Source organism: Carex rostrata, chromosome 20, assembly GCF_964058835.1.
Source record: "Carex rostrata chromosome 20, lpCarRost1.2, whole genome shotgun sequence".
NCBI lineage: Eukaryota > Viridiplantae > Streptophyta > Magnoliopsida > Poales > Cyperaceae > Carex > Carex rostrata.
In genome coordinates, this window is record NC_135937.1 from 1994973 (window position 1) to 2022423 (window position 27451).

The window sequence follows — 27451 nt, forward strand, 5'->3', positions numbered from 1 at the left end:
AGTTGTAAAAATAGATTCATTTTTCCGAGAGAAGCTATGTAAGATAATAATTTGGTTTTTATCGTGTTAATTTAAGAATAATGACCAAGCCAAAAAATATAACATTAAAAATATCGGAATATGCACTCATGTTTTGTTAGCTCTCACTTTTGTATCTTGAAAAGGGGAGGATTATATAATACTTATTTATGATAATCAAAATTCAATATTATAAGCATGATCTTTTATAGGCACATATCTTGCCTGTAAAAAATGATGAAATTTGATGCTTGTGTATAACACCCGGAAAATTTCATATTTTATTTTCTTGATATTATTTTGGACTTAACTGTGAAATTGGAAAGTTGAGAGTTTATTTTATTGGAAACTTATAGCTAGTGGGATTGATTTGTAAAATATGAAAATCTAAGGTTGAAATAGAAGATATACATGTGGGACCCACGCCTTTATTTTCTCATTCTTTATCCCTTTTGTTCTCTCTCTTTGACCAATACATGGAGTCCCTTCTGGGACCTTCTGCTCCCCTTCCTCTGTGGCTTGCGCAAAAAGAAAAAGAGAAAGAAATAGAGAAATTGAAAAGGAAAAATAAGGGATTATATCTCTTGCTCCTTGATCAATCTCATGGATAAATTTGTGCTCTTGCTCCTCAGTCGTGTTGTCCGGCTATGGTTTATTCTCTTCCCTCTTCTCTGTTTACTCTCTGATCTGATTAGGGTTTTGGATATCTCATGATAAATGATAAAGTGAATCCTATGGTATGTTGAATCGAGTTAAACGAGTTGACTGATTGAATAATCTTATTCTTTTTCCTTCTTTTTCTTTATTAAGTTAAACCCTAGCTTTGTACCGATGCCTCATGGTACCAATTTATAGTTCACTCAAAAGAGTTAAGACTAGTCAGTTGATGATTTTGCATCTTTGAACACTAGTATCATTTAGTACCAATGTTTGTTTTTGGTTTTGGTATAGTTCACTGTTTAGTGGGCTAAATCGTAAAGTTTTCTAAGTTGTTAATATGGCTGACTTCTTGGTCTCTAAATTAGAGCTTAAACTACTTGTCCTTATTAGTTGATGCATTTCAGTATACTGAATATGGGTGTCAGGGTTCAACATTGCAAAATTGCTCAAGTTTGCTAGTTTGATTTTGTCATATATATGGACTAAAGTGAATAATGAAAAATATGAAGTATATGATCAGCTATAGAATGGAATGCATGAAATTAAGGAGCATTCGGCTCTTATATTTAAGAAAATTGAAATATAGTTTTGTCTTGAGTTTGCTCTAATAAGAAAATAAAATAGATTTAGACTAGATATATGTGGATTTGAACTTTGATATTCAGACAGCTTAACTTGAACTTGAATTTATTATACATAGTTAAATTATTGTACTGCAATGAATATAAGTTAAAGGGATCAAGGAAATAATAGATTAAATAATAAATGAATTAACACAGGTACTGTTATAAATTATACAAGATGAGGGGATAAGTATATATGTGTTTTGTTATACATATATTGGTAAATTTAATTGATTTCAGAGAGTAAAATTTAATAGAATATATATAATTATGATATAGGCATGCTTACAGAAGAAATTGACGAGGTGAATATTCAGGAAGAACAGATTGCTATAGATTTCACCTATTGTCCTACGATATTAGGTGCGAGGTTATTGGATTAGTCTGAGATTCATAACTAGAAATTAAATCATAACTCGCTGTGCATTTTGAATATTGGATTGACTGCATTGATTGAACTGTTGCATCATATGCATAGCCCAATATAATTGAAACTGAATTAGAGGTAAGATTGTTGACTGTCATGTTGATATTGTTCATCGATTGGATGATTCTTATTGCAAATGATTGATTGAGACCACAGTGATTGAATTGATTGAATAATAATACTGTAATTCTTGAACCTCCATATAGTGGAGAAAAAAGATTAATATATCGTAAAGTCTAGCTAGCTACTAGACTTTACTCCAGGATCCTTATGTGCATATGGTGAATGGCCCCAACTGAATCCAGTACCGGTTGGATAGGAGATATTGAATAAATGTGAATTGTGATTGTGAAACTAATGAACTGTGGAAACTGTCTTATCATTTATTTTCTTTCCGATAATGACAGTATTTAATATTGTTTCCGTATTGGTTCTGTTAATAATATGTCAGAATAGTTAGAATGGTATAAGCCCTAACACGACAGATACATGTTATAGTATCTTTCAGTGTTACCAGACTATAAATTGTAAAGTTAAGAAACCAAATGTTACCAGACTAAGTGGTTCTAAAGATTAGGTCTCAAACGTTACCTGACTTTATAGTTTAAAAGACTTTGACCCAAACCATTTATTCTGATAAGATTCTTGGGTACGTTTGGATCGTGCAAGGAATAGCTTAAGAATAGCGATTTTTGGGTTAGTGATTGAGAATAGTGCTAATCCAAGAGATTCAAGAATAGCACTAACTTTGGCTATTCCGAATTTGTAGAAATGTTGTTTGGATTGTATGTTAGGAATAGCAAATGCCAGCGGGTGCTAAATCGCTATTCTTGCGGGTGCTAAATCGCTAACCCAACGTTTTCACGGAATAGCGGAATAGAGCTAATCCGGAGCTATTCTTAATCTTTGTTTCACGTTTGGATGACCCTCTTCTAAGAATAGCTCCGCTATTCTGAGAATAGCTCTATTCTTTGAGCATCCAAACGCACCCTGAGTCCTGATTTATTTATATAATTTTTGTTGTTCAATTGGATACTGTTATTGAGCATTTGCATTCGTCATTATAGAACTGAACTGATAATTTCTCGTGCGGTGATTTCATTCTGAATATGGATTTCCTTCGAATCCAATAATCTGAGTGGCAATCAGCACTGAGAAATAATTTATTATTTCTCACTCGTTTTCCCTTGTGGGTTACAGGTTTATTATACAAAGATATAGAGCGCTTCCGGATAATATTTGACAGCAGGGCCACCTAAAGGTATGAGATTTGAGTTTATTATATATGACATGGTGCAGAGAATATATCTCTAGCATCATCCACTATAAAAATGTCAGATAATTATTGTAAATAAATTGGGATGTGGCAAAAATAATGGATGCTATTGGTAATGCATAAAAAGATCCATGCCTTATGTTACGTATATTGAATGGTAAATAGACGAGGTAATAATCGTCGCACCTCCTGATCGGGGGTGTGACATTGTGTACTAATTATTAAGTGATTTAAATTTTTGTAATAGTTCGAAATTAATGACTCTATATGCATTACCGGACGATACTAAAATGACATGAAATTTCTTTTGATACTTTATTTATACATCTATTATTTTTTTTAAATCTTATTTGAATTTATTTGAGAAATTATTATTACTATTTGATGAAATAAGTCATTGTCAAGAGATCTCTCATACATTTAAAATATTTTAAATGATATGATCATATCTTTGATTTATATGCTTACTCAATTAAAAATAAAAAAAATAGTTTATCACTGAATATATAATGCATATACTCTTTCACATGTGATATTATTTTACATAAACATATGCTATAAGCGATATATGCACATAAAAGTTTAAATATTATTTTAAATAAATGATAATTTCTATAATTTCTGCAAGTTCTAAGTATTTTTTTGCAATATCACTGTCAATTTTGGCAATTTATTTCAAATATGTCCAGAATTAAACGAAAACATCTAATATGCATTATTGTAGCATTTTTGTGTAATTTTTTTTTATTAATTTAAAAATTAGTCTAATAATCATTTGTGCAAGTATATGATAATATTTGAGGTACGACTATAAATTCTGATCGTTTTATCACTTTGAATGTATCTATTACAAATGCAAATTGACTTTATGATATTTCATTTCAGTATTACTCTAATAATATTTTTGAAGGTTTTAGATATTACTTGAAAAAATATTATTAGTTCTGGTGGTTTAATCAATTTAAATGTCCAAGATAAAATGAAATATCAAATATCCATGCATGAAATTCGTTATAAATGCACAACTATATATTTAGTTTAAAAAAAAAAAACTTGATGTATTAAATGTTTTCATAACAATTATTTGTGCACGTATAATATATAACAGTTATTTATGCCCGGATGCCAAAACCATATGCAAAAAATATTCCTACAGATACACATGTGACATGTGGATTCTTTTTTATGAATTCAAATTAAATTATCAAATTATAAATACTAGTGCTATTTTTTTCGGATTCTCATAAATAAATATTATTTTAAGAAATGTAGATTTTAAAATTTATATAAAAAATCGGAATATAGCAAATTCAGAAATAAATAAATATTTTCACAATTCTAAAACTAAGTACAGTAGAGGGCAACATAATTAACTGCTTCAGAATCTTTATAGGATAATTACAAAGCAGTCATATATATTTTGTAAATTACATCACACCTTAGACACATCAAGCACACTTTAGTAACACTAGCACAAATTTCATGACCCAGAGCACTTTTGCACGTCTTTGTTTTAAATTTCAAGCATACTGCTGCGAAAATTTAGTTTTTATTAAATGCAACCAATATATTTTTTCTTTTAAAAGAGTGATGCGACATTGCAAACACAAGCAAAGAAAAAATGGTTTAATGTAAAATATTTATAAAATTTTTCTGTTCGGGACTTTTCTTTTTATATAATATCAATTGCTCTGGTCGTATTTGATTTTTCAAATAAATAAACTTTAATTTTTAAATAAAAATGTCAAAACTGCAACCAAATTTAAAAATATTCAAACAATTGACCACATTATAACAGAGGAATTACCCACATGAGAGTTAGATCTATAAAAGTTATGGCTTTTCTAATAACAGAAACGGTCAATACAGATAAAAAATAAAAGAAAAAATTTATAATTTAAAATTGTTGGGGCCAGCTCAAGAAGAGAGCCCCTCCAAAAATAGATGTATGCTGCTTAAAAGTGGCGTGCACACGGTATTCTTTAGTAAAAGGCGAAAGAATAGTTCGCTTTGCGCTCACCACACAGCTCCATGCCTTTATAAACCACGGTCGCTGCATATTTATAATCCTACAGGGAGTGACGCTGAGTTATAATTGCAATATGGGACTAACCAAACATATCCTTTATTCAGAGCCTTCCGGAGCTCTCCTATCAGTCCCCTGTATATGGGCCATATCTGGCCCGTTAGTTTGTTACTGTCATTTTAGGCCCATTTGTCTACCTATCCATTTGAAATTGGGTCCAAGAATCTTAAGTTGCAGACAAGCCTAAATTCTCTCCTCGTTATTCGGTCTCTGTGCTGTGGAAATCAAATTTCTTGAAGGCTGTTCTTTTAAAAGAAATTTGTTAGGTGGATGCACTCCCCATGATTTTCTTGAGCACAAAACATTAAGTTATGGCCAAATTATTAATTATTTATAGGTAAATATATTACTCTAGTATGAACGAAAAATGAACAAAGACTAACCAGTTGCATACTTTTACAAGAAGAAAATAAACCATCGATCAATTCAGAATTACAACCAGTTTGATATGCGAAGGAGGTTCAAATGTCTTAATTTTTACAATTTAATAACCCAAATTTAAAAATTAAATGTCAAAATAAAACTGTTGGTTATAATTTACATTATTTTCTTTATAAACATGTAAAAAATTGTGATATTTTAATTTTGTTTTGATTGTAATCAAGAGTTTGAAAAAAATACATTGCCGTAGATAATTTATCAGCATTGATTTTTTCAACTCATTAATTTGCATAAAATCAAAATAAAAAAAATGATCATTTTTACATGCATATAGAGAAAATAATATTGATTATTATCCAACGTTTTATTGTGACACATATTTTTTAGAATATTTGTGGTTAGAAAATTTAAAAATAAAGACAATACGGAGACACAAAAAACTAAAGGTATTTGAATTCTCCTCTTGATATGTTGATTGCTCTATTGCACAAGCCATTTACAATGCACAATTATTCTCTTCATTACTATATTAAACTTCTTTCATAGCATTACATGGATGAAGGTTAAAATGCCTCCGTTTTCTATGTTTTCCTTTTGTTTTAAAGAAAGTATAAGACTATTGCATATGCTGAAGATGAACCATCAACTATTGCGAAGCAACAAGAAATTATTTTCATATCGAAAGAATTTTGAACTTAAGAGTCACTTGACAATAAGGTCTGGTTTTTCTCAAATAAAATAATTGAAAAAAAACGATATTTCATAGAGTTGAAATTAGGGTGTTCATCGGTTTAGTTCAGTTTAAACTGAAATAAAATAAGTAAATCAAAATTGTATTTGATTTTCAAAATATAATTGAACCAACTGAAAGAAACTTATCTACCGAATCAAACAATCCGAACTATATTTATGTCTGTTCGGTTGAACCAAAACAAAAAACATTAATAAAAAATAATCAATTTTTGTTAAATTTTGAATGTTTTTGTAGGCTCAAAAGAATTATTTATTTCAATACACAAAATTGAATTAGAGTTTAGTGATTTTTACTCAAGAAGAAAGAACATTTATAATTATTTTTTTATAGACTTGAAATAATTATAACGATCGGTTTTCTCTGACCAGTTTTAAAAGTTTCTAAACTGAACCGAATTAAATTAAACCGGTTTTAAAAATGAACCGAACCGATTCTTTTAATATAAAAAAAAAAATTGTTTAATTCAAACACTCTCAGTCTAGTGGCAAAGGTACATGGTCTCTGATGTGAGAGATTATAGATTTGAAATTCGAATAAATGAAATCCTCTATTGTAATAATAAAATTATTAAATAGTTGTGTAGCTTGAACCTCCAACCTTTACTTAAAAAAAACTCAAACGCTCAATTCGATTTAAAACCAATTAAATCGAACCTGATGAACACATACCCTAGGTTGAAACTAAAGACCAAAGTGCAACCTTTTGAACTTATTTACGAAAACACAACTCGAGTGACAAAGAAACTATGTTGCATGGATATGGATACGGGTATCGTATCGGATATGATACAGATATGACAATACAGTAATTTTCAAAAAAAAAAAAAAATACGTCTATTATATAGAATTAGGCTAAGGTGCTATGCATATTTAGTGTTTATGAGATGCTATGTATTTTTTAACCATCAAATGTGCTTTAAGATTCGTGTACAAATTAAACGCTGAGAAAGTTAACAAAGAACAAATTACTGTATTGTATAAATTATATTATTAACTCGTATTATATAAAGTAATTTTTAAAATACAAAATTATAGCTAAATATATATTATATACAGTAGATACTGTGTTCTAACTTCTAACAACAATGTAAAGTGGTGTAGTGGTAAACTGGTAATGCGATATGGGTACGATGCTTTGATTTTGGTGCAGTTCATGGTGACCAATGTTGTGCAGGGTGTATGCGTGGTGCATAGTGGACCATGCATATTTAGACATATCAGAGGCGTATTCCAGCGAGTTGATCTGTATCGAAAACTATATTAAGAAATTAAAGATAGGTCACGTAAGTTAATACTTCAACTGGCATATCTAATACGTATCAGTATCGTATCAGAGGCATATTGGTATCCGATACAAATACAGAGTCTATATTGAAATATCGGGATAACATAGCATAGAAATAAACAACAGGGTAATTTTGGACCATGACGAAATAAAAAATTATTTGGTCCATACAATTATTGTTCTTTCTTTCTTTTCCCCTGAAAATGGTCCACAGTTGTTTGTGCGTCGTATAATTGCAATCCTGAACATTCCAAGGCTCCTTTGGGTAATGCGTGGTTGGAAAGCTCTGTACACTGGATAAGTGATAACACTAATGTATGTGGTACTGCCTAACTGTGTGGCTCAGCTCAAATCACAGTGACAAATTTGAAATAAAAAAAAAATGGGTGAGATGTAAAATTCTTAATTTGAGTATAATACGATATATTTCGAAATATTAGTTTTTAAATAAAAGTAATGTATTAAAATAGAGGGGATCCAATTATATTCTTTTTTGATGACACCGGATTACACCCTATATTTTTAAAGTTCAAACAGTCGATCTAAACCATCCAATATGATGGATATATTAAAATGTGATTGCAGATCAAATTTTACATTTTTTTTTGAATTTTTTTACTATTTATTAAGATGGGTACAAAAATTCAATGGTCTGAATATAGCGATTTTGTTAAATATTTAATAAATAGTGAAATTTTTTGAAAAAATGTAAAATTTGATCTGCAAGCACATTTTAATATATCCATTATGTTGAATGATTTGGACTGACTATTTGAACTTTGAAAACTTTGTAAATTGAGAGTATAATTTAATGTCACCAAAAAAGATATAATTAGATCCCTCCTCATTAAAATAATAAAATATTAAAGAGAAAACAAACATAAAATGTATAAATGTTACAAATAAATTTCAAAATTCGAAGTCACAGAAGATCGTAGTAGAGAAGTAATAAAAAGCTGATCGAAAGTTTTTCAAACGGAGAGAAAAAGGTTTTTTAATTCACTTTATATATAAAACTTTCTGACAACATCCGAATTATTTTGAATACTATGAGATTTATTCGTGAAATCCATTGTATGCGCGAATAATTCGGTATTAACGGTTAATTCCCGGTTTCCTGATTTGAATAATTTATGAAATATTCGGGAATAATTCGCAGTTCTTCTTACCATGACACAAACTATGTGAAACACAATTCAGAAAATGACATTGCAATCACAATCCGAAAAATGACAATTCAAGGATCGCAAATTCACGCGAAAGTACCATTGTAGTTTGTAGCAAAAGCGCAAAATGCGTTATCTTCTTGCGCCACATGTCAACTAGAGGAACAACGTGTCACCGAGGATGATTGAGCGGATAACAAATGAGAGACCAATCATTTTTTCCTTCCAAAAATACAAACAACTTTGAAAATATACCAACCTTTTCATTCCAAAAGAAAAAAAAAAAGGAGAAATTACTTTTGAAAGAAATTACAAAATAATGTAATTGACAGCAAAATGTTGCTGGTTGAAAGAAACTACACCATTTTTTTTGCTTTTAGAAAAGAAAAAAAATATAGTAACGTAATTACGTAATTGACAGCAAAAAAAATGCATTATTATGAACGGAAGTAGAGGTGTCAATGACACTTTTTATCTATTTATCCGGGCCGTACTGTATCCGATAAGATAGGTACGAATAAGATTTTTTTTTGTTATTTAAATGGGTAAGAGTACAAATATATTATATTTTGTACATGCTACCTAATCGGGTAATTATAAAAGAGTAAGGCTACGTTACTTCGCGAATTAAACGGGCAGTTTTAATTCGCGCTCATATTTCTAGTTTCGAAGTCCAAATAGCCGATCCAAACCGTTAGATGTTTAATCTATATTAAAATGTACTTGGAGACCAAATTTTACATTTTTTGAAATTTTTTTACTATTTATTAAGATGGTTTGAAAATCACTGTTTTTTAACGGTGCAGAATTTTAATAAAAACATCGATTTTCAAACCATCTTAATAAATAGTAAAAAAATTTCAAAAAATGTAAAATTTGGTCTCCAAGTACATTTTAATATAGATTAAACATCTAACGGTTTGGATCGGCTATTTGGACTTCGAAACTAAAAATATGAGCGCGAATTAAAACAACCCGTTTAATTCGCGAAGTAGTGTAGCCTTACTCATTATAATATATATATACATTAATAAGTACTGAAAAGAGTACTTTACTTGATTTACTTGCATTTGGCATGGATGATCACATTTTTTTTCAATAAAGTATTATAAATGTGTAAAATGAATGTATATGTTTTAATTAAATAATAAAAATAATTATTACATTAGCATTACCAGTTATTTATCAACTACCATTTCGTTATCCGATATTATAATAATTTTGAAATACAGATAAAAATAATTTATAATAAGTATGAATATAAAAATGAGTAAGACTTGAGTGTTTTGGATAGCATAAGGTCATCCGTGCTACGTCCTAAAAAACTTATCGTATAAACTTCAAACTTCGATTTGAGTAGTTAAATAAATTGGTTATATAATAAACTTATAGAATACTATTTTTGAATTTTTTTACTATTTTTTATGATTTATGAAAGATGACAAAAAATGACCTAAAATATTGACAATTTTTTTTTATTTTTAGATAATTTTTTGTCATCTTTCATAAATCATAAAAAATAGTAAAAACAAATCAAAAATAGTAAAAATTATTATTTTACAAGTTTATTATATAATCAATTTATTGAGCTACTTAAATTAAAGTTTGAAGTTTATACGAGATATTTTTGAGGTCATAACACAGATGACTTTATACTATCCTTAGCGCTCAAGTCTTACTCTATAAAAATACTTTCCACAGTTCCACCCCTAAACGGGAAGTCGTCAATCCAAAAATTAAACATTTTACATTACACCTCAACATATCTAGTTACTAGATTCTAGTATCGGTTCGGTTTCGAGTCCTGAAACTCACAATTAATTTATGAGAACCTATAACCGTGAATATTCGGTTGTACTTGTATCATGATAAAAGTTATATTATATTTTGATTTGAAAAAAATATGCACGAAAAAATGTATTTCCTTTTTTGAAATACGCATTATCAATATTAATTATTTGATTAATAGTTATTAATAAATTTGTATCAATTCTAATAATAAAAAAGTCTAATAATTAACAATTGAACATACAATAAGATTAAAGTTGTAAATTGTAAAAGTTGCAAGTGAGGTGAAAATAAATTTATAATTAAATAAATATATTCAGAAATAAAACAAAATGCACTAATTTGAAGATTGAAATATAAAAAAAAATAATGACATGTAAAGGGAGAATAAATAAGAGATGACGTATGAGGAAAAAAAATTCAACCTTGGAATGTTTTTTCTGATTTCTGTGTATTTTTCGATAGTTATTTTGTCCATTACCCCAAAAAAAAAAAAAAATCTAACATACTTTGGAATATAAATTTCTTCTGACCTAAATTTTCACGAATTCTCATAAATAATGAATTTTCTGAACATGTCCTTAAACATTGCCGATATATGTTGTCTCGTCACGAGTTGCATCCAGCTTGAACTCGTTATGAGCTGGCTCGTTTGAGTCACAAGTGAGCTAATTTTTGGTGTCCAAGCTGAAATCTCAGTTTGAAATCGTCACAAGCTGAACCAAGTTACTCGCCATGTCTGACTGAATCTTGTTATAAAAAGAAAATAAATTTTACAAACTTTTTGTACCCAGCTGAACCGAGTTAGATAGTATAAAATATTAATGCACATAAATTTACAAATTAATGCCTAACTGAGCTGATGAGTAAGTCAGACCCCAACTTGAACTCGTTAATTATGAACCGAGCTAGTGGCAAACTGACTTGTTAATAGCTCGATCCAATAATGAACAAGATATTAGCGAGCGAATCAAATATAAAATCACAATAGAGCCAGAAGCTACGAGCTCTTTTGGCCACCCGTAGATATGCGCAAGTTAACGATAGTATTTTTATCCAACCAATATCTTATCATTTTGATCACATTACTAATGCTCAATATTATTAATGACATATCTGCTAGCATTTTTTTTATGTCAGGTGTAGAGTCATTGTGAGTTGTAATTACATTTCAATGTAAAGAAAATATCAATTAGCCTTCAACATGCACTATTTTTTCTTTTTCATAATGGAGTGGACTTGATTTCTCAAAATAGAAATTGCGATGGAACGATCAAAAGAAAAGAATGCTGATTAAATTGGAAAATTACATTCTTTTCAAATCAGCCTTGTGACAGTATACAATTAAATTGGGGTGGAAGTCACCCCAAATAGGACCAAAAAGAAAGAAATAATAATAATAATAAAAAAAAAAAACTAATGATGGCGCTATACACTCGACCACTATACCCAAAAAAAAACTAGAGTTAAAAAAAATTTAAGAAGAAACAAAGACTAAAAAAGGTGGGGAGGGAAAAAATTAATTAAGAAGATTTTCGTCCTAGAGTAGCTTTTCCATATGCCACTGGTAAAGATAATAATTTCTTTGCCTTACTGACATAAGCACGCTTTGTAAAATTATTATAATCATTTGCTTCTATGGCATCTAGTATCTGCCGGTACAGCAAGGATGATGCTAAAACCTGTAAAATTTATATTTTGAAAGGAAACAGATTAGCACCTTGCTTTTAAAGTGCATTTTTTTTACTACTACACATTAATTTTCCCTTGTTATAATTCAGGAGAACTGGAATTTAATGCAAATGTAAATATGTAATTAGATTAAAAATTCCCTTCTACATTGGCAGTATATCAGGTTTAAATTGGTCAAGTTGAAGCATAATCTATGCACCATTGCACAACAAAGGTTTATTGAAGCACAATTGGATCTCAACTTTTGGTGCTTTGTTCATACCAGTCTACCAGATGCTGACTCTAATTGTAAGGAATAACAAATAAAATAAGAAGCAAATATACAAATTTTTACCGGCCATCTGCTGGCTGGGTTGAGCTCGAAAATACCCCTCTCTGCCTCATCATAAAACATTCTGGCACGTTTGATCTGAACCTTCATGAAATTGCGCCACCTGTCAGTCACCTTTCCAACAAATATGTCATCCTCTGTCAGCCCGGCTTGTGCCAACTCATCCAGAGGAAGGTATATTCTCCCTCTCCTTGCACTATAACATAACAATACCAAAATATTCAGAATCTTAATTCCAATCTTGCCACAATTGAGGGTGACTAGCTATATATATTTTTTATTGAGATAGAAACATACTCTTCTCCAACATCTCTAAGTATATTAGTTAGCTGATTTGCAACCCCAAGTGCCAAAGCAGCATTATACACGCTTTCAGTTGAGGCCTTCGAATCAGGAGCTATGCCCATGACTGGTACGCTCATCAATCCAACTGTACCAGCCACATAATAGCAGTACAAGTACAGCTCATCAAAATTTCTGTACCTTGATTTCTTCAGGTCAAGCCTCATCCCCTCTATCATGTCCTTGAATGGCTACAGAAATCACATTTGGTAATAAAGATTAATTTTACATAGTTATAATCAATTACTACAAGTTCTAAACATTATTAGCTTGAGGAGCATTCGCAGAAAATTAAATTATTAAATTGTGATACCTGAATGTCTATGGGATAATTTGATATGGTATCAGAGAGAGCCGCATCATACATATCATAAGGCCGGCCTTGAAACAAATCATCTAATCTCTTTTCCCACCGGTCAAGAGCTGTTGGTGTGATGTATGACGCATTGGGCCCATCAACCAATTCGTCAGTTCGTCTGCACCACACTGAACAACCAACCACACAAATTACAAATGCAGGAAAACAAAATACTTGAAATCAAGTTCCCAAAGCTTAAGATAGTAATATAGACACAATATTTAGTAAAATATATATTTTTTTATAAGAACATTTTGTAATATTAATATGCTTAAACTTGTGTATAGGTAAATATATTGGTCTTTAACTCTACATGGTATTCTATAGTACATACGCATATCAGGTAAATATTCCCAATCTTATTTTCTAATTTATTCAAAGATAACAGTGAGAAAGATGTATTCTACGGAAGCCAATTAAAATGAGTTAAAAAATGACGTACCATAAATTGCCCAAATTGCCTTTCGCCTCTCTGGAGTCATGAGCAAAGCACCTGAAATAATCACGTTCCTTGTAAATTGAAGGATATTTTATTTTTGAAATGTACCCAGCAATTAAAAGCATTATTTAGAATATGAAGAAAAGGAAACTACCCAAATAGAAAGTCTTCGCATACTCCGCACAAACCTCGCCACACCTCTCATACGCGTCAGATAACAAATCCCAGGAAAGTGGCACTGATTCATCAAGGACTCCACGATTATTTCTCTCCTTTCTAGTTAAAGCCGCCTGCTTTAACACTACTTCATACACCATTTTTTCATACGAGTCATACGACCTTGGTCCAGCTGTCGCAACCAAAGTAGCCGAGACCAAAGAAGAAGAGAAGCGACAAACTTTTCTTCTTCCCCATCCGTAGCTTGGTGTGGCGAGAGACTTGGTGTGCACTGGAGAAACCAGCCCGAGAACCGAACCAGACATGAATGGCGCTAAAGATTAGAACTTTTCGCGGTGCGAAGGGTTTTGAGTGAGGAAATTTGATTTTTCTCTTTTTCTTGGTTTATGCCTCTGATTTGGCGAGATTTAAAGTAAGAGAGCTAGAGCCTAGAGGCAAGGTGTGCAAGATTGAATCCGGTATTTTTTTATAGAGAAGGTTCGTGCGCCGCTCGGTGCTTTTTTTTCTTTTGAATCTATAATTTATAACGGTTGGTTGGCGAGTTGAGACTGACGTGGACTGCATAGGACCTTGCAGTGCCGACTCCGTTACCAACTTAGTCCAGTCATTTTTTTTGTTAATTTATTTATTATTTTCCTACGGCAGTTCACAAAAATAAAATAATTAATCTTATTATTTGTTTGGTGCTTTTTCTCTAGGTTTAATTTAATGAAGTCAAGAACCCTCTCTTTCATCTGACACTTGAACAAGTTAGCATCAACCTTTTTGGTAGTTACAAATCTTTCATTTTCATCTACGTACTGTTATTGAATAGGAGCTAATTGAATCAAATGGAGTAATAGAGCAAGTTTGAGATTATCAAAATAGTAGAAAATAGTGCTACAAATTATATATTAATTTGAGAGAGATGATTAAATACTAGAAAGTGGTCTAAGTTGACAAGAAATCACCACAAGTACAGTCTAATAATAATAACCTAGTCTTTTGAGATTAAACAATAAATTCAGCAAAAAAAAAAAAAACTTAAATTTAGGGGTTTGTGTGCATGAGGTGTCCGTGAGTGGAGCACTGAAAATCCCGAGTTAGCATTTGATGATTAGTTTGATTAAGAGGAGCAGCATTTGTTATGAGCCATCACCATGTCTTTACAATAAGGAAATCAAATCGTCTGCCTCCCCGGAGGTAGGAAATTCCTGCCCTAGAGTCACTGCAGAGTGGGTTCCATTAAAACCTAAATCCAAAACCCTTTAACAGTAACCGGGCCCACTCCGCAGTGACTCTGGGGCAGGAGATTTGATTCCTACAATAAGACCACAAATTTAAGACAATAAGTGGGGGCGGCCAGTCATAAATCACCAAATATTCCCTAGCATATGGGCATGCATATATGTGCATTAATTATCTACTTAATTATTACGCTTCATCCAATCAAAGCAGCAGGTTCACCCGCTTACATATTATAAATATATGATACGGACAGTCTAAATCTGATTAGATTAGAGAGATTCTAGCTAGATACTATCCTATATAATACAAAAATATATAATTGGTGAGCTGGAGTTCTAAACAGATTTGATTTGGTTGACTCTGAATGAACCACACCATACTACAAACTACAAAGCAGTTGAATTCGTATCCTATGCATTAACTCAAAAGGAATCTTTTGAGTTAATATATCTGGACCGTTCAATAAAATTTAAGATTCGTGCAGATTAGATCCGCACTAATATTAAAAATCTTTCTACGTTATAGACGAGATCCGGATGAACTCTATTTACAATCAGATGGCCGAGATGCATTAATCCAAAAGATAATCTTTTGGACTAGCTAGCCAGTAGCCACTATCAAATCAAATTATATTTAATCTGGTCCGTTCGATTTAAATCACCCGTGTCATTGAGCTGTCGTGGACGTGGTGAGCCCACAGCGAACTATTTCTTTTGCGCTTTTTAAATCGTTTGTGTTCAAATTTGACTGAGATTTAATAGTTACCAGATCTTTCTTCAATCTCACCAGAGAGCATATTCTAAATTTCTAATGCCAATGAATTGTATGGTTCAGGTTTGTGGCTTTGTGCAGATCAGTTTGTGGTGTCTCTTGAGCAAGGTGCACGGTACCTATAGGGTTTGGCCTCTAGTGGCACAAAGAAACAAAGTTGTCTCTGTTACATTTGTTTCATTGTGGTACAAATGCATACTCCTTTGATTTCAATTGAACTTTTTGCTTTTGTATAAGGAAAATGTTGAAAAGTATACAAGTGACCAGGACGAATTTCTTATGTATTACCAAGTTAGAAGAATGTAGTTCACAACATTTATAATAATAACATAATTGATGAAGAAGAACAATTTTTTAATCTAGCGGCTAAAAAAAGAAAAAAAATTATGTAAAAAATGACAAAATGTAGAGATTTAATTATTTAAATGATAATTTTTTTTATGAATATTAAATAATTGAACATCCTCATCTCAATCGCTACTCAAATCATCATTGATGAGAAAGGTACGAGATGGAGATTGAAACAATGGTAGCGGTTGGTGTAGAAAGAATTATTAATAGGTGATTACTGATTAGCGAAAAAAAGATGTATATTTTTTTTTATATTTCTTCAGTATAAAAAGAAATGCTAAAAACAAAAGAGAATAACGTTAAAGATTCGAGTAAGTAATCTTTGTTTAATTTACTAAAAAACGAAAATTAAAACAGAATATATACCCAATACGATTATTTCCTAAATAAATTAGTTTATAGATCAAGTACCGGTGATAGCCTTAAACAAAAAAAGCAAAATATAAGCGTCCCTTATTAGGTATGTTCAGATATTGAGCCTGATTTTGGAAAGCTTTTTATTAAATGATGTATTTTTTAATCAATTAGATGTTCGGTGTGACTTCTTATAACTTGTCAACAACCACGACTTTAATCTCGAAACTAGAAAAAAACTAATTAAAGAAAGTTTCGAATTTTGAAAAAAAAATCCAGCACAATTAGCTTTTTTTTTTTTTTTTTTTTTTTTTTTTTTTTTTCTTTCAAATAAAAAAGTCATCTTCCTTTATTGAATATAAAAAGTAATGAGCATTGAATAAAAAAAAAGTAATGAGCATTTTGATAATATAGAATTGTGAATTTAAAATATAACTTGATCATTTTTATTGATTTCATAAATTTGACAATAATGTTAACAACGACAACTTAAAAGAGCATACATTTTGACTATTATTGATTCAATGGTTGAGCAAAGCTAGTGTGTTTTATACTTACCAAGAGGGCTTTGTGAATATAACTTTAAAATATATTAGATTGACTTTAAACGATGAATTCAAACAGTTGAAACTGATCTAATTCACGAGTAACTCATGTACATGTAAATTAAAAAAAAAAATTATTTAGTACAAAGTCAAGCATAAAAAAATAATGAAAAATAAATGTATTAACATAGCTTATAAAATTTTATTTTTTTAATGCTTGATTTAAAATATTACATGTACACGAGTCGCTCTTGAAATACATCAATTTCAACAGATATGCTCACCAAGCTCTCTCAATAAACTTTACTCAAAATATCATATAAAAAATTATCAGAAAACGTCCAATACTTTAAAATGAAGTCAACTTCAAATAAAATATTGTGGAATAGGTCACAAACAAAAATAAGAAAAATACATACTAATTGTTTTAGAGTTCGATACCTTAAATTAAAACGTTACAATTTATTAAAACCATTATTTTTCAAACAAAAATTTCTTAAGACACGAATTTACTTAAATCAAGATCTAATAATATTTTTGCGTCAAACTTCTGAAACTCAAACATTTTTAGATTCTCAAGGCTTCTTACCATATTTAAAATATAACATTTGTGTGATCATAATTTTCTATAATATTGTTTTTAGAAAGTGCACCAATTCCATTAACGAAATTATATATTGTTATTTGAGTAAGGCTTGGGTGCTATGGATAGCATAAGGTCATCCGTGCTACGGTCTCAAAAACCTATTGTATAAATTTAAAACTTCGATTTAAGTAACTCAATAAATTAGTTATACAATAAACTTGTAGAATACCAATTTTTACTATTTTTGGATTTTTTTTACTATTTTTTATGATTCATGAAAGATGGACTAAAATAGCCTAAAAATAAAATAAATTGTCAATATTTTATGCCATCTTTCATGAATATAAAAAATAGTGAAAAAATTGGCATTCTACAAGTTTATTATATAACCAATTTATTGAACTACTTAAATCGAAGTTTGAAGTTTATACGATAGATTTTTGAAACCGTGACACAGATGATCTTATGCTATCCATAGCACCCTAGCCTTACTCTTGTCATTTTCTATAATATTGTGAAATCGTATAAAAAAACAGGGAAGCCAATCTGCTCCTTTTCTTGAGAAAAGATGGACCCTCCTATTCTCCAATTTGAACAGTTCAAAATCGATCAAACGGCTTTAATTACATTTTTCTTTTTTATCAATATAATTTATTAAAACAAATCAGATGTAATTGAAGCCGTTTGATCGATTTTGAACGGTTCGAATTGGAGAATAGGAGGATCTCCTTTTCTCAGAGTTCATTCCAAAAAACAGGGCCTTTCGCTGGGCTTGATCTGCTTGTCCTCTCCTCCTAGTCGAATTGCATGATCGGTAAATTAGGTTGTCAGCCGAAGTGCAACATATAAATGATGTACGGTTTTGTGTACTGCATGTGAACCTAAAAAAATATGCAATCTCTGAAATCTTCTCATTTTTTTTCTGTAAAATAATTTGATACGGATGTTTTTCAATGACACCTCTGAGCAATGCTATTTTATATCACTTAGACAAACATGTCCGTACTCTGAACACCAAATTATAAAATCAGAAGAGGTTTGATGAACATCAGATTAAATTAGATCTGTTGTTCACTCAGATTCATTCGATTTACATCTAAACTTGCGCATATAGTTTCAAATTTGTGTACATAAATTGTATTGGGATCTTAACGCCAATCAAACAATTTCAATCAAATATAGGACCGAATTTGATTTGATGTCCATCGAATCCCCTAGTCGTTGGAATTGTCATTAAAAGAGTTCAGTTTGAAATTATTTTACAGAAAATTAAGATGACGACAGCACGAGTTATTTGCCACGTAAAAAGAACAGATCCGTGTAAACAGGATCGGTTCATTTTTCAAAAGTGATGACATCAATTAGATATTCGATTGTTGAAGTAGCAAATGACGATGCACCGGTTTGTTTGTAGTGCATTATTTTGTACCAGGATCTGGGGGAAGATGCTAAGCTTTCTTGATATTATACGTACCGGACATCTCGTCCTATTCCATATTATAATATCCCCACCATGACTTCCTTGAAAGAGGCACCGCCACAGCACATTATCAATAAATATTTGATGAATTTCGGGGGTCAGGTTTGATTCGTATACATAATAGAATACAAGTGATATACTTGTTTCCATTTGCAACTACAATAAGTATTTGTACGGTTTTGTTTTCTATAGTTAATAAACCAGACTATTACTAATCAATACTTTTGTTTTGGTTTTTAAAGGTGGTTGTTCCATCCCTCGAATTTGATAAACTCAAGGTTGTTGTATAATACTTCGTCTGGTTATCTTTCTAATTATTCTCTCGGAAATCGTGTTAGATAGCTACATCTATTTAAGATACATTAAACACTTGAACCAATTGGATGTCCCATGCATACATCGCACCTGATATTTTATTTTTAGGAAACTTCAGGTGAAAGTCACTTCACTTTGATTAAGTAAACAAATTTAATGTCGTGATATCGAATTTAGACTATTGTTTGACCATGATGACAAACAAAAACAAGCTAAACAAATAGTAGTTTTCAAAGAAAACTTGAATACTAGCGGACAAGCAGAGAGTGCACCTTGTAGTTGCCATTGGCTATGGAACTCTTGTAAGATTAGTGTCCACTTTTGCGAGAGACAAGGTAAAAAGTGCCCATAAAAAGTAAAAACGAAGCAATGTCAAAGGATATATTGCATATTTATAGGGAACTGGTAAAATGAGGAGGGATTTACTTACACTCTTTTTTTATAATAACAGATTACACTCTACAATTTTAAACTTTTTAAAGTCCAAATAGTTAATCCAAATCATTAAACATGATGAATATAGTAAAATATTTTTTTATAATAACAGATTACACTCTACAATTTTAAACTTTTTAAAGTCCAAATAGTTAATCCAAACCATTAAACATGATGAATATAGTAAAACATTTTTGCAGATCCAATTTTACATTTTTTTTGAATTTTTTTACTATTTATTAAATATTTTACAAAATCGTTGTTTTCAGACCATTAAATTTTTGTATCCATCTTAATAAATAGTAAAAAAATAAAAAAATGAATATGCAAACACATTTTAATATATCTATCATGTTAAACGGTATGAATCAACTGTTTGGACTTTAAAAATATAAAGTAATCCGGTGTTACTAAAAAAAAAGATGTAAATGGACCCCCCTTCCTACCACATAGTGCAATCGCAAAATTGTAATAAGCATAAACGATAAACTCCTATACCTACACATAGTAATGTATTTCATACAAAAACAAATCTGCACTTGGAATTAGGCTACTCCTTAGTCCTTTATCTTGTCAATTTGTAACAAATCATAAACCAAATAGTTTTAGAAATAATACATTCAAAACTTAAAACAAAAGATTATTTCATTTTCACATCAAAAGCAGCACAAGATCTGTAATATAATTTACAACTTCATGCTGACAACATACAAAGTAATTTGCCTTGCTAATAACGCAACCATACCTCTAGTTCATTGATCAGGTGGCCCTTCCCGAAATGAATTAGACACCCACAGGATAACATAAGAAGTGGTTATTACAACTCAAAAATAAAGGGATTCAGATAAACCATGGCAAAACATGAAATATACTGTTTACCCTCCTATTTCTTCTCAAACAAAACCCAGATATCCAAATTTACATAATTTGGTTTTTGGTACTTCTGAAAAAAAATTAAGAGACAAGTGGTTCATATGATACTCTGCAAGTAGTCTATAAGAGAGTTTTTCAAGTACTTTAATGTAAATCTGTCACTCCCCTATCTTGCTACGTACTTTGGAGATTGTCAGATCAGCCCCACCGAACCCATCCATGACAACTTTTGCTGAGTGAAATTCTGCTCTAGCTGTCAAACTGGAAAATGAAAACTCACAGGTTGAGAAAAACTTTTTACATACTCCAAATATTTACCCCCTTCCAAAGGGACCCGTTGGAAAGTATAAGACTGCTCTAGTGCTGGTTCCCGAAATCATAACAAGAACCATTTAACATAATTGAGATTAGTAAATCTAATCCAATTAGCCTATTTTCACCTTAGTCAGCAATTAAACGTTTATACACTTGTTTAATTTTCCCATCCAACCCCCAACCCCCAGACACACACTAAAGTAAGCACACACACACCTAAACCAGAAATTAAGAAATAAGTTAACAAGAACGTGAATAAAATATTCAAAGTGGACCACTGTATCAGTCCTGAACAAGAAAACTCCCATACAGTACAAGTATGACACAGGATTCCAACAAAATGTACCTGTTCCTAATAACAACACAAGGCATCGCGACACGCTCGGCCGCGAGAACACCAGTCTGGGATCCCGAAATTAAAACACAATTTTTTACTGGTAGGTCTGCCAATTCTGCCCCCGCACGGAGTGTCGCCACCACCATCTCAAAACTGCATTATTATTCACAACCCATGGATTCTGTTTATGGACAACTTTGCTGATTTGACCTTTTAATTATTCGATTGGCATAGAGGAAAATGAAATAATAGAGTAGATAGCAAAAGAACCCTTCGGATGGAGGTGTAGAAATGTCCACACTGAGCTTTAAAATAGATGCAACTTCTTCAGCAATCCTTTTCTTCTCCATGAAAGCTATTAGTTCAAAAGTTGAACAAAATAATTCTTTAATGTAAATTAAAATATCTATTTCTGGTAAGGATAACTAAGCTACTCTAAGACAGAGATTGTTTAATCAGCAACGACTAAGGGCACATCAAGCCTTAACTGTTACACCAAAGTTCTCTTTCAAAAAGGTCCTTAATGCAGGTTTATGAACCCTCATATAATTAACTCTCAGTTTACTGAACATTTGCCTTACTAGATCCTCAAAGGAACAGCATATCAAGCATCAGTGCTAAAATGTGCAATTTGAAGACCAAAAAAGGTATATAACCAGTGCTTTATCAGTTCATGCCAATTGAGAGCCACCAAATCAAGAATGTGCAATTTGTTTTTAAAAAAACCTGCTTTTGTTGCTTCTTTCAGTAGTTTTTCGTCCAAACTAGAAGACAATCCTTTCCCTAATATAAGCTGCCCATAAAAGCTTTCTTCAACCTCTTTCTTCCCAACTATTTTTACTTTTGATACCCGATCTTGCCCTAATTTTTCAATCAGAGATCTATATATGCAGCGCAACAGAGAGAACAAAAAAAAAAAAAAAATAGGGGAGTGTCAGGTGACTGAGAATTTAACAGAGGCATCAACTTAGATTTCACGGTGGGGAACAGCAGAAAACTTGGCACTATATAGTACTTGATATCAGTTGGTAAAGGGTAGTGGTACACATTGCATATTTGGTTTAATGTTAAGCTTCTGTAGGGACCCCGAACCTTAAATATCTAATATAATCACCATACAGTCAAAAGTACGGAGCCAATACAATCTTACTTCCAATATGAAAACATCCTAAGTTTAAAATATGGATAACTTTTTCCATAATTGAGGAGTTCTCAAATTACATAACATATATAATGACCTAAAGAGCAATTTAATATATATATCAAAAAAGAAAATTTAATTTGGACAACACTAATGTCAAGGTCATACCTAGCAGTTTTCTCTCCGTTTCGGCCGTACGTTGTAAGCATAACGACATGTATGCCTTCCTTCAACGCATCATCTATAAAACTAGTGTTTTGACATGCAAAAGCTAGTCAAGAGATGCTGGTGAACTTCTGTTGAGAAAGAAAACTAAATGGAAGCAAAGATTGCAATTTTCCATGAAGTGCATTGCAAACAGCACAAAGTCCACATTTCCATTTTTTTCCCTATATAGTTTGTTAATAGTTGGCAAATTAATTAAAGAGTTATGGTTTTATCCAGTACAAGGATTTCAATTGCAGCCAGGCAATTGACTTAAACATCCTTTAGTGCAAGTACTCTGGTTTCCCAAATTCGCAGCTGGGTGCAAAAGAGCAGCACGTAAAGCTTCAGTTGTGAAATAAACTCCCAGTAATCTATTTCTTGCAACATTTACCATCGTCCCCTTCTCGCCACTAAATTACTCTGAATTGTACAAGCAATCATAGAAGAAGTCAACAAAAAGATAAAAAAAATGCAACCCTTGTTGGGAGTTGGGGAGTACGATGCTGATATGGTGGTGGTCATGGATACTATTTGGGATCATTTGGTCGTCATGCATGCTCTTTGGGAGTCAAAGAGTTTTTTCATTTTTAGGTGTAGATGGGGTATAGTGAAATAGTTGTTTTTAAATTTTTTTTTATTTGATAGGACAAGATTAACCATGATCCTATATGATGGGCTCTCTGACATATTTGAATGTATTTTTAAAAACAAAACTCTCTCTCCCTGAAACCTTGGCAGTGGCTGCCAAGTACTCTCTCTCTCCCTCTCTCTCTCTCTCTCTCTCTCTCTCTCATAAACTTGGTAAAATTCTCTTAAAACAATAAAGTCTAACTGACTTTTTACGGATCATAATGTCTTTCCAAATTTCTTGCGTCACTCTAGTATCTTTTGTGTTGTGCAAGTTTTTTGGTGCCAGCTTATGTTTCCCGTAAACGGGTAACAGAGGCTAAAGTTTGCCAGCGACTTAAAATTGAATAGCCCCCTTACAACGTGCATCTTGTTTGACGTTGATGGTTTAGTATACATGTTTGTGAGTGCCTTGAAGATATCGTGGGTAGTCTTTTAGTTGACAACATTGATCACACCCTCCTTGGCAAGGTTTGTCGTATCGTGCCTAGGTTTCATCAATCTAATTTTATGTCACTTCAAGAACAGATTCAGGTCTTCATTGTGTAGGTCATCACCCAACTCCATCTCATGGAGCAAATCAACAATTCATATCTTCCAAAACCCGACTGTGTGTGATTATCTCTCCTCCACAAGCAGTCACTAGTGAATATTTGGCTCCAATACTAGTTGAAGGGGAAAGCAAGGAGCCACTAAGACACAGAAGTGACAAAAGGAGTTAAGATAAAACCGGCTACAAATACAAGACCCCAGTCACCAAACGAAACTTTATTACTTTAAAATATTTTACAAGCAAGAGAGAGAGAGAGAGAGAGAGAGAGAGAGAGAGTGGCAGCTACTGCCAACATTTCAAAAAAAAGAGAGAGAGAGAGAGAGAGAGAGAGACTCCTTATAAAGGAAAGTCATGACTAATTTTATCCTACGATATACAAAAAGCTATCCTACTATAGTCATCTTTATCTAAAATTTGACAAAATACTATACAACAACAACAACAACAACAACAACAACCAAGCCTTTAGTCCCAAACAAGTTGGGGTAGGATAGAAATGAAACCCAATCGTAGTCACAAGGTGAAGTAGATAGTAATAAAATAGTAATAGTAGTAGTACTACTAATAGTAATAATGGTACTGCTAATAATAGTAATAATACTAATAATATACTAACTATATCATGCCTACACTATAAATTGTAGGGTAAAAGTCCTAAGCTCTATGTCCTTAACCCCAAACCCCTAGTCATATGGCCTAAAGCCTATAATACTACCCCTAAAATTTGACAAAATACTATAATATATTATATTACTCTGTAATTAAAATTTCCACCTAAATTAGCATCCATCACGCAACCACACTGCCACGTCAGTATTAAGCTCAACATCTCTTTAATTCTTCCTTTAGACGATGAATTATAACTATAGTTGTGTAGATTTAAATAAAGTTGCTGACGAATGCATAAATAAATAGCTTTTCAGGGATAGTATGTAAACTTCTTCTAATATAAATGTAAATTATCCAGAATTTACCTTTCAACTCCAGGACGAAGTGGTAGGTCGCTGGATGAAACATATTCCTCAAGAGCTTTTTTCTGCCAGAAGTAACATTTCAAGTAAAAAAATACTTCTATTTAAAGAGGATTTCCATCAGACGTGTACAGTTTATTAATTTCTCAGATAATACTTTAATTTTAACTTGAATATTTTCTTCTCTCAATGTGAGGATCGTGTCTTATTCAAGTTGTACTGCTTTAAATAATTTACTTCTCAGATAATCTCACGAATGAATGGATTGTAAGAGTACATTTACTCTGTAAACTAAATCTAGATCTCGCTCTCCCTTGTAGGACAAATGGGAAAATCTTCGTATCTTACTAAAATCTTGCCAGTTCGAAGGGACAAAGACTTCATACTTTCATGTCTTTTAACTAAATAGCCAATTATTTTATTTTGTACAGCCAATTCCATCTAATCACATGTTGCTTTCTAAATTGATATAATGACAACAATAGAAGCAAAATGTGAGATCCTTGGAAAATACAACCTTTTGGCGCAGAACACTTTTCACAAATGAATCTTTCTCATTAGTAGGCAATGATGTAGGCCAGCCAATCTAACAAATCAAACCAAAAGTAAATCATAACAAAAAAATCAAATATAATATAACCAATTGTACTCCGAACAATGTTACAAATTCCAACAAAAAATGTGTTTCTTCTTCCTAGGTATATCAATTGCTGGCTCAGTTCTCACTTTTGAAACAAATAACAATAAAAAAGAAACATAAATTTCACAACTACCTTACTAATACAACTCTGAAAACTAGGTAAGTGCTGCTATTCGGAAAAGGATGAACCACAATAACTAAGGTCTACTTGTGAGTGCCAAAAGAAAAAACATCAAAAGATTTGAAATAACAAAAAATTAAGAGAGCTTACTCTGTTAAAGAATAAGGTCAGCATTTTTTCTTCATCTCGACCTGACCTTCTGCAAAATATAATAGTTTGTGTAAGAGTTATACAAGTTGTATAAAAAGAGAAGATTTACTTTCTAAACAGTAAGAAAAATGTAAGAATTAAGTAGATTAGTTACCTCATTAAGTCAACATAAACAGGTTCAGGCCAATTAGCACAATCCAACCCTAGCTTCTGAAATGCTGACCACACAAGGACAAAATGATACTTCAGATATCGAACAAATAGTACTTTTATCAATATCATCTCTGCAAACTAGCCGCACCTACATTGAAAGCTTGGCGATTGCCGAAGCGGTAGACATCTGCTATAACCCTGAAAAATTTGCATAGCAAACCTGCTATAAGTTCTGTATGAAAAACTATGTATTCGAGGAAACCACACCATAGTGAAAAATATATGAAAAACAATATGTTGACATTGTACAAGTCAGATGTCATACTGATCACTACCACAGTGAAGCAAACCACAACAAGATCATTTGATCTACACATTTATTTTCACCTCTTTTTTTTTCCCATTTTCATAGTTTGATTTATTTCAACTGCTTTATCAAAATATAATGTCTACCACTTTTCTATTGGAACAAGCTAACATTCAAAATATTTCGGTTCTTTGCAATCAATCAATCTAATCACTAACTTATTTGTGAAAATAGTGGGCTCTTGTATCCTACACAAATCAATTTCATTGATTGAATTACCTTACCAAGAGATAAAAAGCTCTGAATGACATTAAAAAAAAGTCCTACAATACAAAATCAGGGAAGGTATACACCACTCTATAAGAATACTAACATCCCAGCGGTACAAGTCCATCTTATACTGTGATGATCAATTAAGTCAGACATGTAACGAATTATAAAATCTAACCCTTCGACTTCAAAAAGGAGCGCGAGATCACGTTCTGACGAACTGGAAGAGGGAGAAGCGCAGGGAGCCGGATATAACACCCTACTTGGCTTGGAGAATTTCGAGTTGGTGAAGGGTCCTTCTCTAAGAAACCAGAGAGGCGCCGGAGACGGAGATGGTAGCTTCTTCGCGAAGGGAACCGAGCGGGGTAGGAGTAGGCAGCGAGACAAGGCGCAAGCTTCCATTGCTTCTCTGCAAGAGAGACGATGGAGAGGAGAAGAGTGAACTGTTTGCATCCGGGTTTTCAAGAGCTGAACATGTGAGCAGAGAAGAACAATCAGTACGACGGATACATTTTATCCTGTAACAGACCAATGGGCCTCCAGACTTAGCCCGTTTCAGTTTAAAATCCAGGCCGAGAAACGGGGGCTCAATTTTGTGACGAAACATCGAAAATATAGCCCAATATGACATCAGGCACTAACAGGTTTGATACGCCGACGAATCGAGAACTTAAAATTGATGTACGATATTAAAATATTCTAAAATCAAAACTTTAGATTTAAGTACTAAGAATGTAAAGAAGAACATGTTGTAACCTTATTGTTACACTAAAACAATTTAACCACATAAACAGTTCAATTCAATATGCCACTATTGATCTACCTATGTCAAAATGATCATCATATCGAATTCATCAATTTTTAGGGAGCAGACGCAATACCTGACTCCATTAGCGTGTTTATGCAAAACTTCTCTCAAA

The 27451-nt window shown here is 31.9% G+C and overlaps 2 protein-coding genes, 1 long non-coding RNA gene and 1 other non-coding gene across 5 annotated transcripts; 1 reads left to right on the forward strand and 3 right to left on the reverse strand.

Moving 5' to 3' along the window:
* The first annotated feature begins 441 nt into the window (after nt 1-441).
* On the forward strand, nt 442-3268 carry LOC144572693 (uncharacterized). The gene is made up of 3 exons (XR_013517784.1): nt 442-668; nt 1581-1664; nt 2929-3268. It is a non-coding gene; the product is annotated as an uncharacterized LOC144572693 (long non-coding RNA).
* A 1648-nt stretch (nt 3269-4916) lies between these two features.
* LOC144572899 (U5 spliceosomal RNA) lies at nt 4917-5034 on the reverse strand. The gene has a single exon (XR_013517826.1). It is a non-coding gene; the product is annotated as a U5 spliceosomal RNA (small nuclear RNA).
* Nucleotides 5035-11756: 6722 nt separating this feature from the next.
* LOC144572309 (phytoene synthase 2, chloroplastic-like) lies at nt 11757-14297 on the reverse strand. Its single transcript, XM_078321840.1, has 6 exons — nt 13780-14297; nt 13629-13679; nt 13142-13314; nt 12784-13019; nt 12490-12682; nt 11757-12145 (listed from the first exon to the last, which is right to left on the reverse strand). Exons 1-6 carry the CDS (start codon nt 14105-14107, stop codon nt 11987-11989), a joined length of 1140 nt encoding a protein of 379 aa, XP_078177966.1. The 5' UTR covers nt 14108-14297; the 3' UTR covers nt 11757-11986.
* A 6196-nt stretch (nt 14298-20493) lies between these two features.
* Nucleotides 20494-27002, reverse strand: LOC144572527 (Haloacid dehalogenase-like hydrolase (HAD) superfamily protein). Of its 2 annotated transcripts, none has more exons than XM_078322129.1 (11): nt 26710-27002; nt 26103-26152; nt 25956-26019; nt 25802-25850; nt 25408-25476; nt 24894-24955; nt 22701-22781; nt 22118-22272; nt 21662-21746; nt 21401-21544; nt 20494-21000 (listed from the first exon to the last, which is right to left on the reverse strand). In XM_078322129.1, the coding sequence occupies exons 1-11, from the start codon at nt 26982-26984 to the stop codon at nt 20898-20900; spliced, it is 1137 nt and encodes a 378-aa protein (XP_078178255.1). In that variant the 5' UTR covers nt 26985-27002; the 3' UTR covers nt 20494-20897. The 2 variants fall into 2 exon arrangements, with proteins under 2 accessions (XP_078178255.1, XP_078178254.1); XM_078322128.1 differs by having other exon boundaries at nt 26107-26174.
* Nucleotides 27003-27451: the final 449 nt, after the last annotated feature.

Excerpts from the sequence above, each read along its gene's own strand:
- LOC144572309 (XM_078321840.1), bottom strand. The coding sequence starts at position 14,107 with ATGTCTGGTTCGGTTCTCGGGCTGGTTTCTCCAGTGCACACCAAGTCT. Across the intron at positions 13,315-13,628 it reads GGCAATTTGGGCAATTTATG|TGTGGTGCAGACGAACTGAC; the intron begins GTACGTCATTTT and ends TTGGTTGTTCAG. Across the intron at positions 13,020-13,141 it reads ATTATCCCATAGACATTCAG|CCATTCAAGGACATGATAGA; the intron begins GTATCACAATTT and ends TGATTTCTGTAG.
- LOC144572527 (XM_078322128.1), bottom strand. The coding sequence starts at position 26,984 with ATGCAAACAGTTCACTCTTCTCCTCTCCATCGTCTCTCTTGCAGAGAA. Across the intron at positions 26,175-26,709 it reads CTCCTTTTTGAAGTCGAAGG|GTTTGCTATGCAAATTTTTC; the intron begins GTTAGATTTTAT and ends AACTTATAGCAG. Across the intron at positions 26,020-26,106 it reads GCAATCGCCAAGCTTTCAAT|CATTTCAGAAGCTAGGGTTG; the intron begins GTAGGTGCGGCT and ends TTGTGTGGTCAG.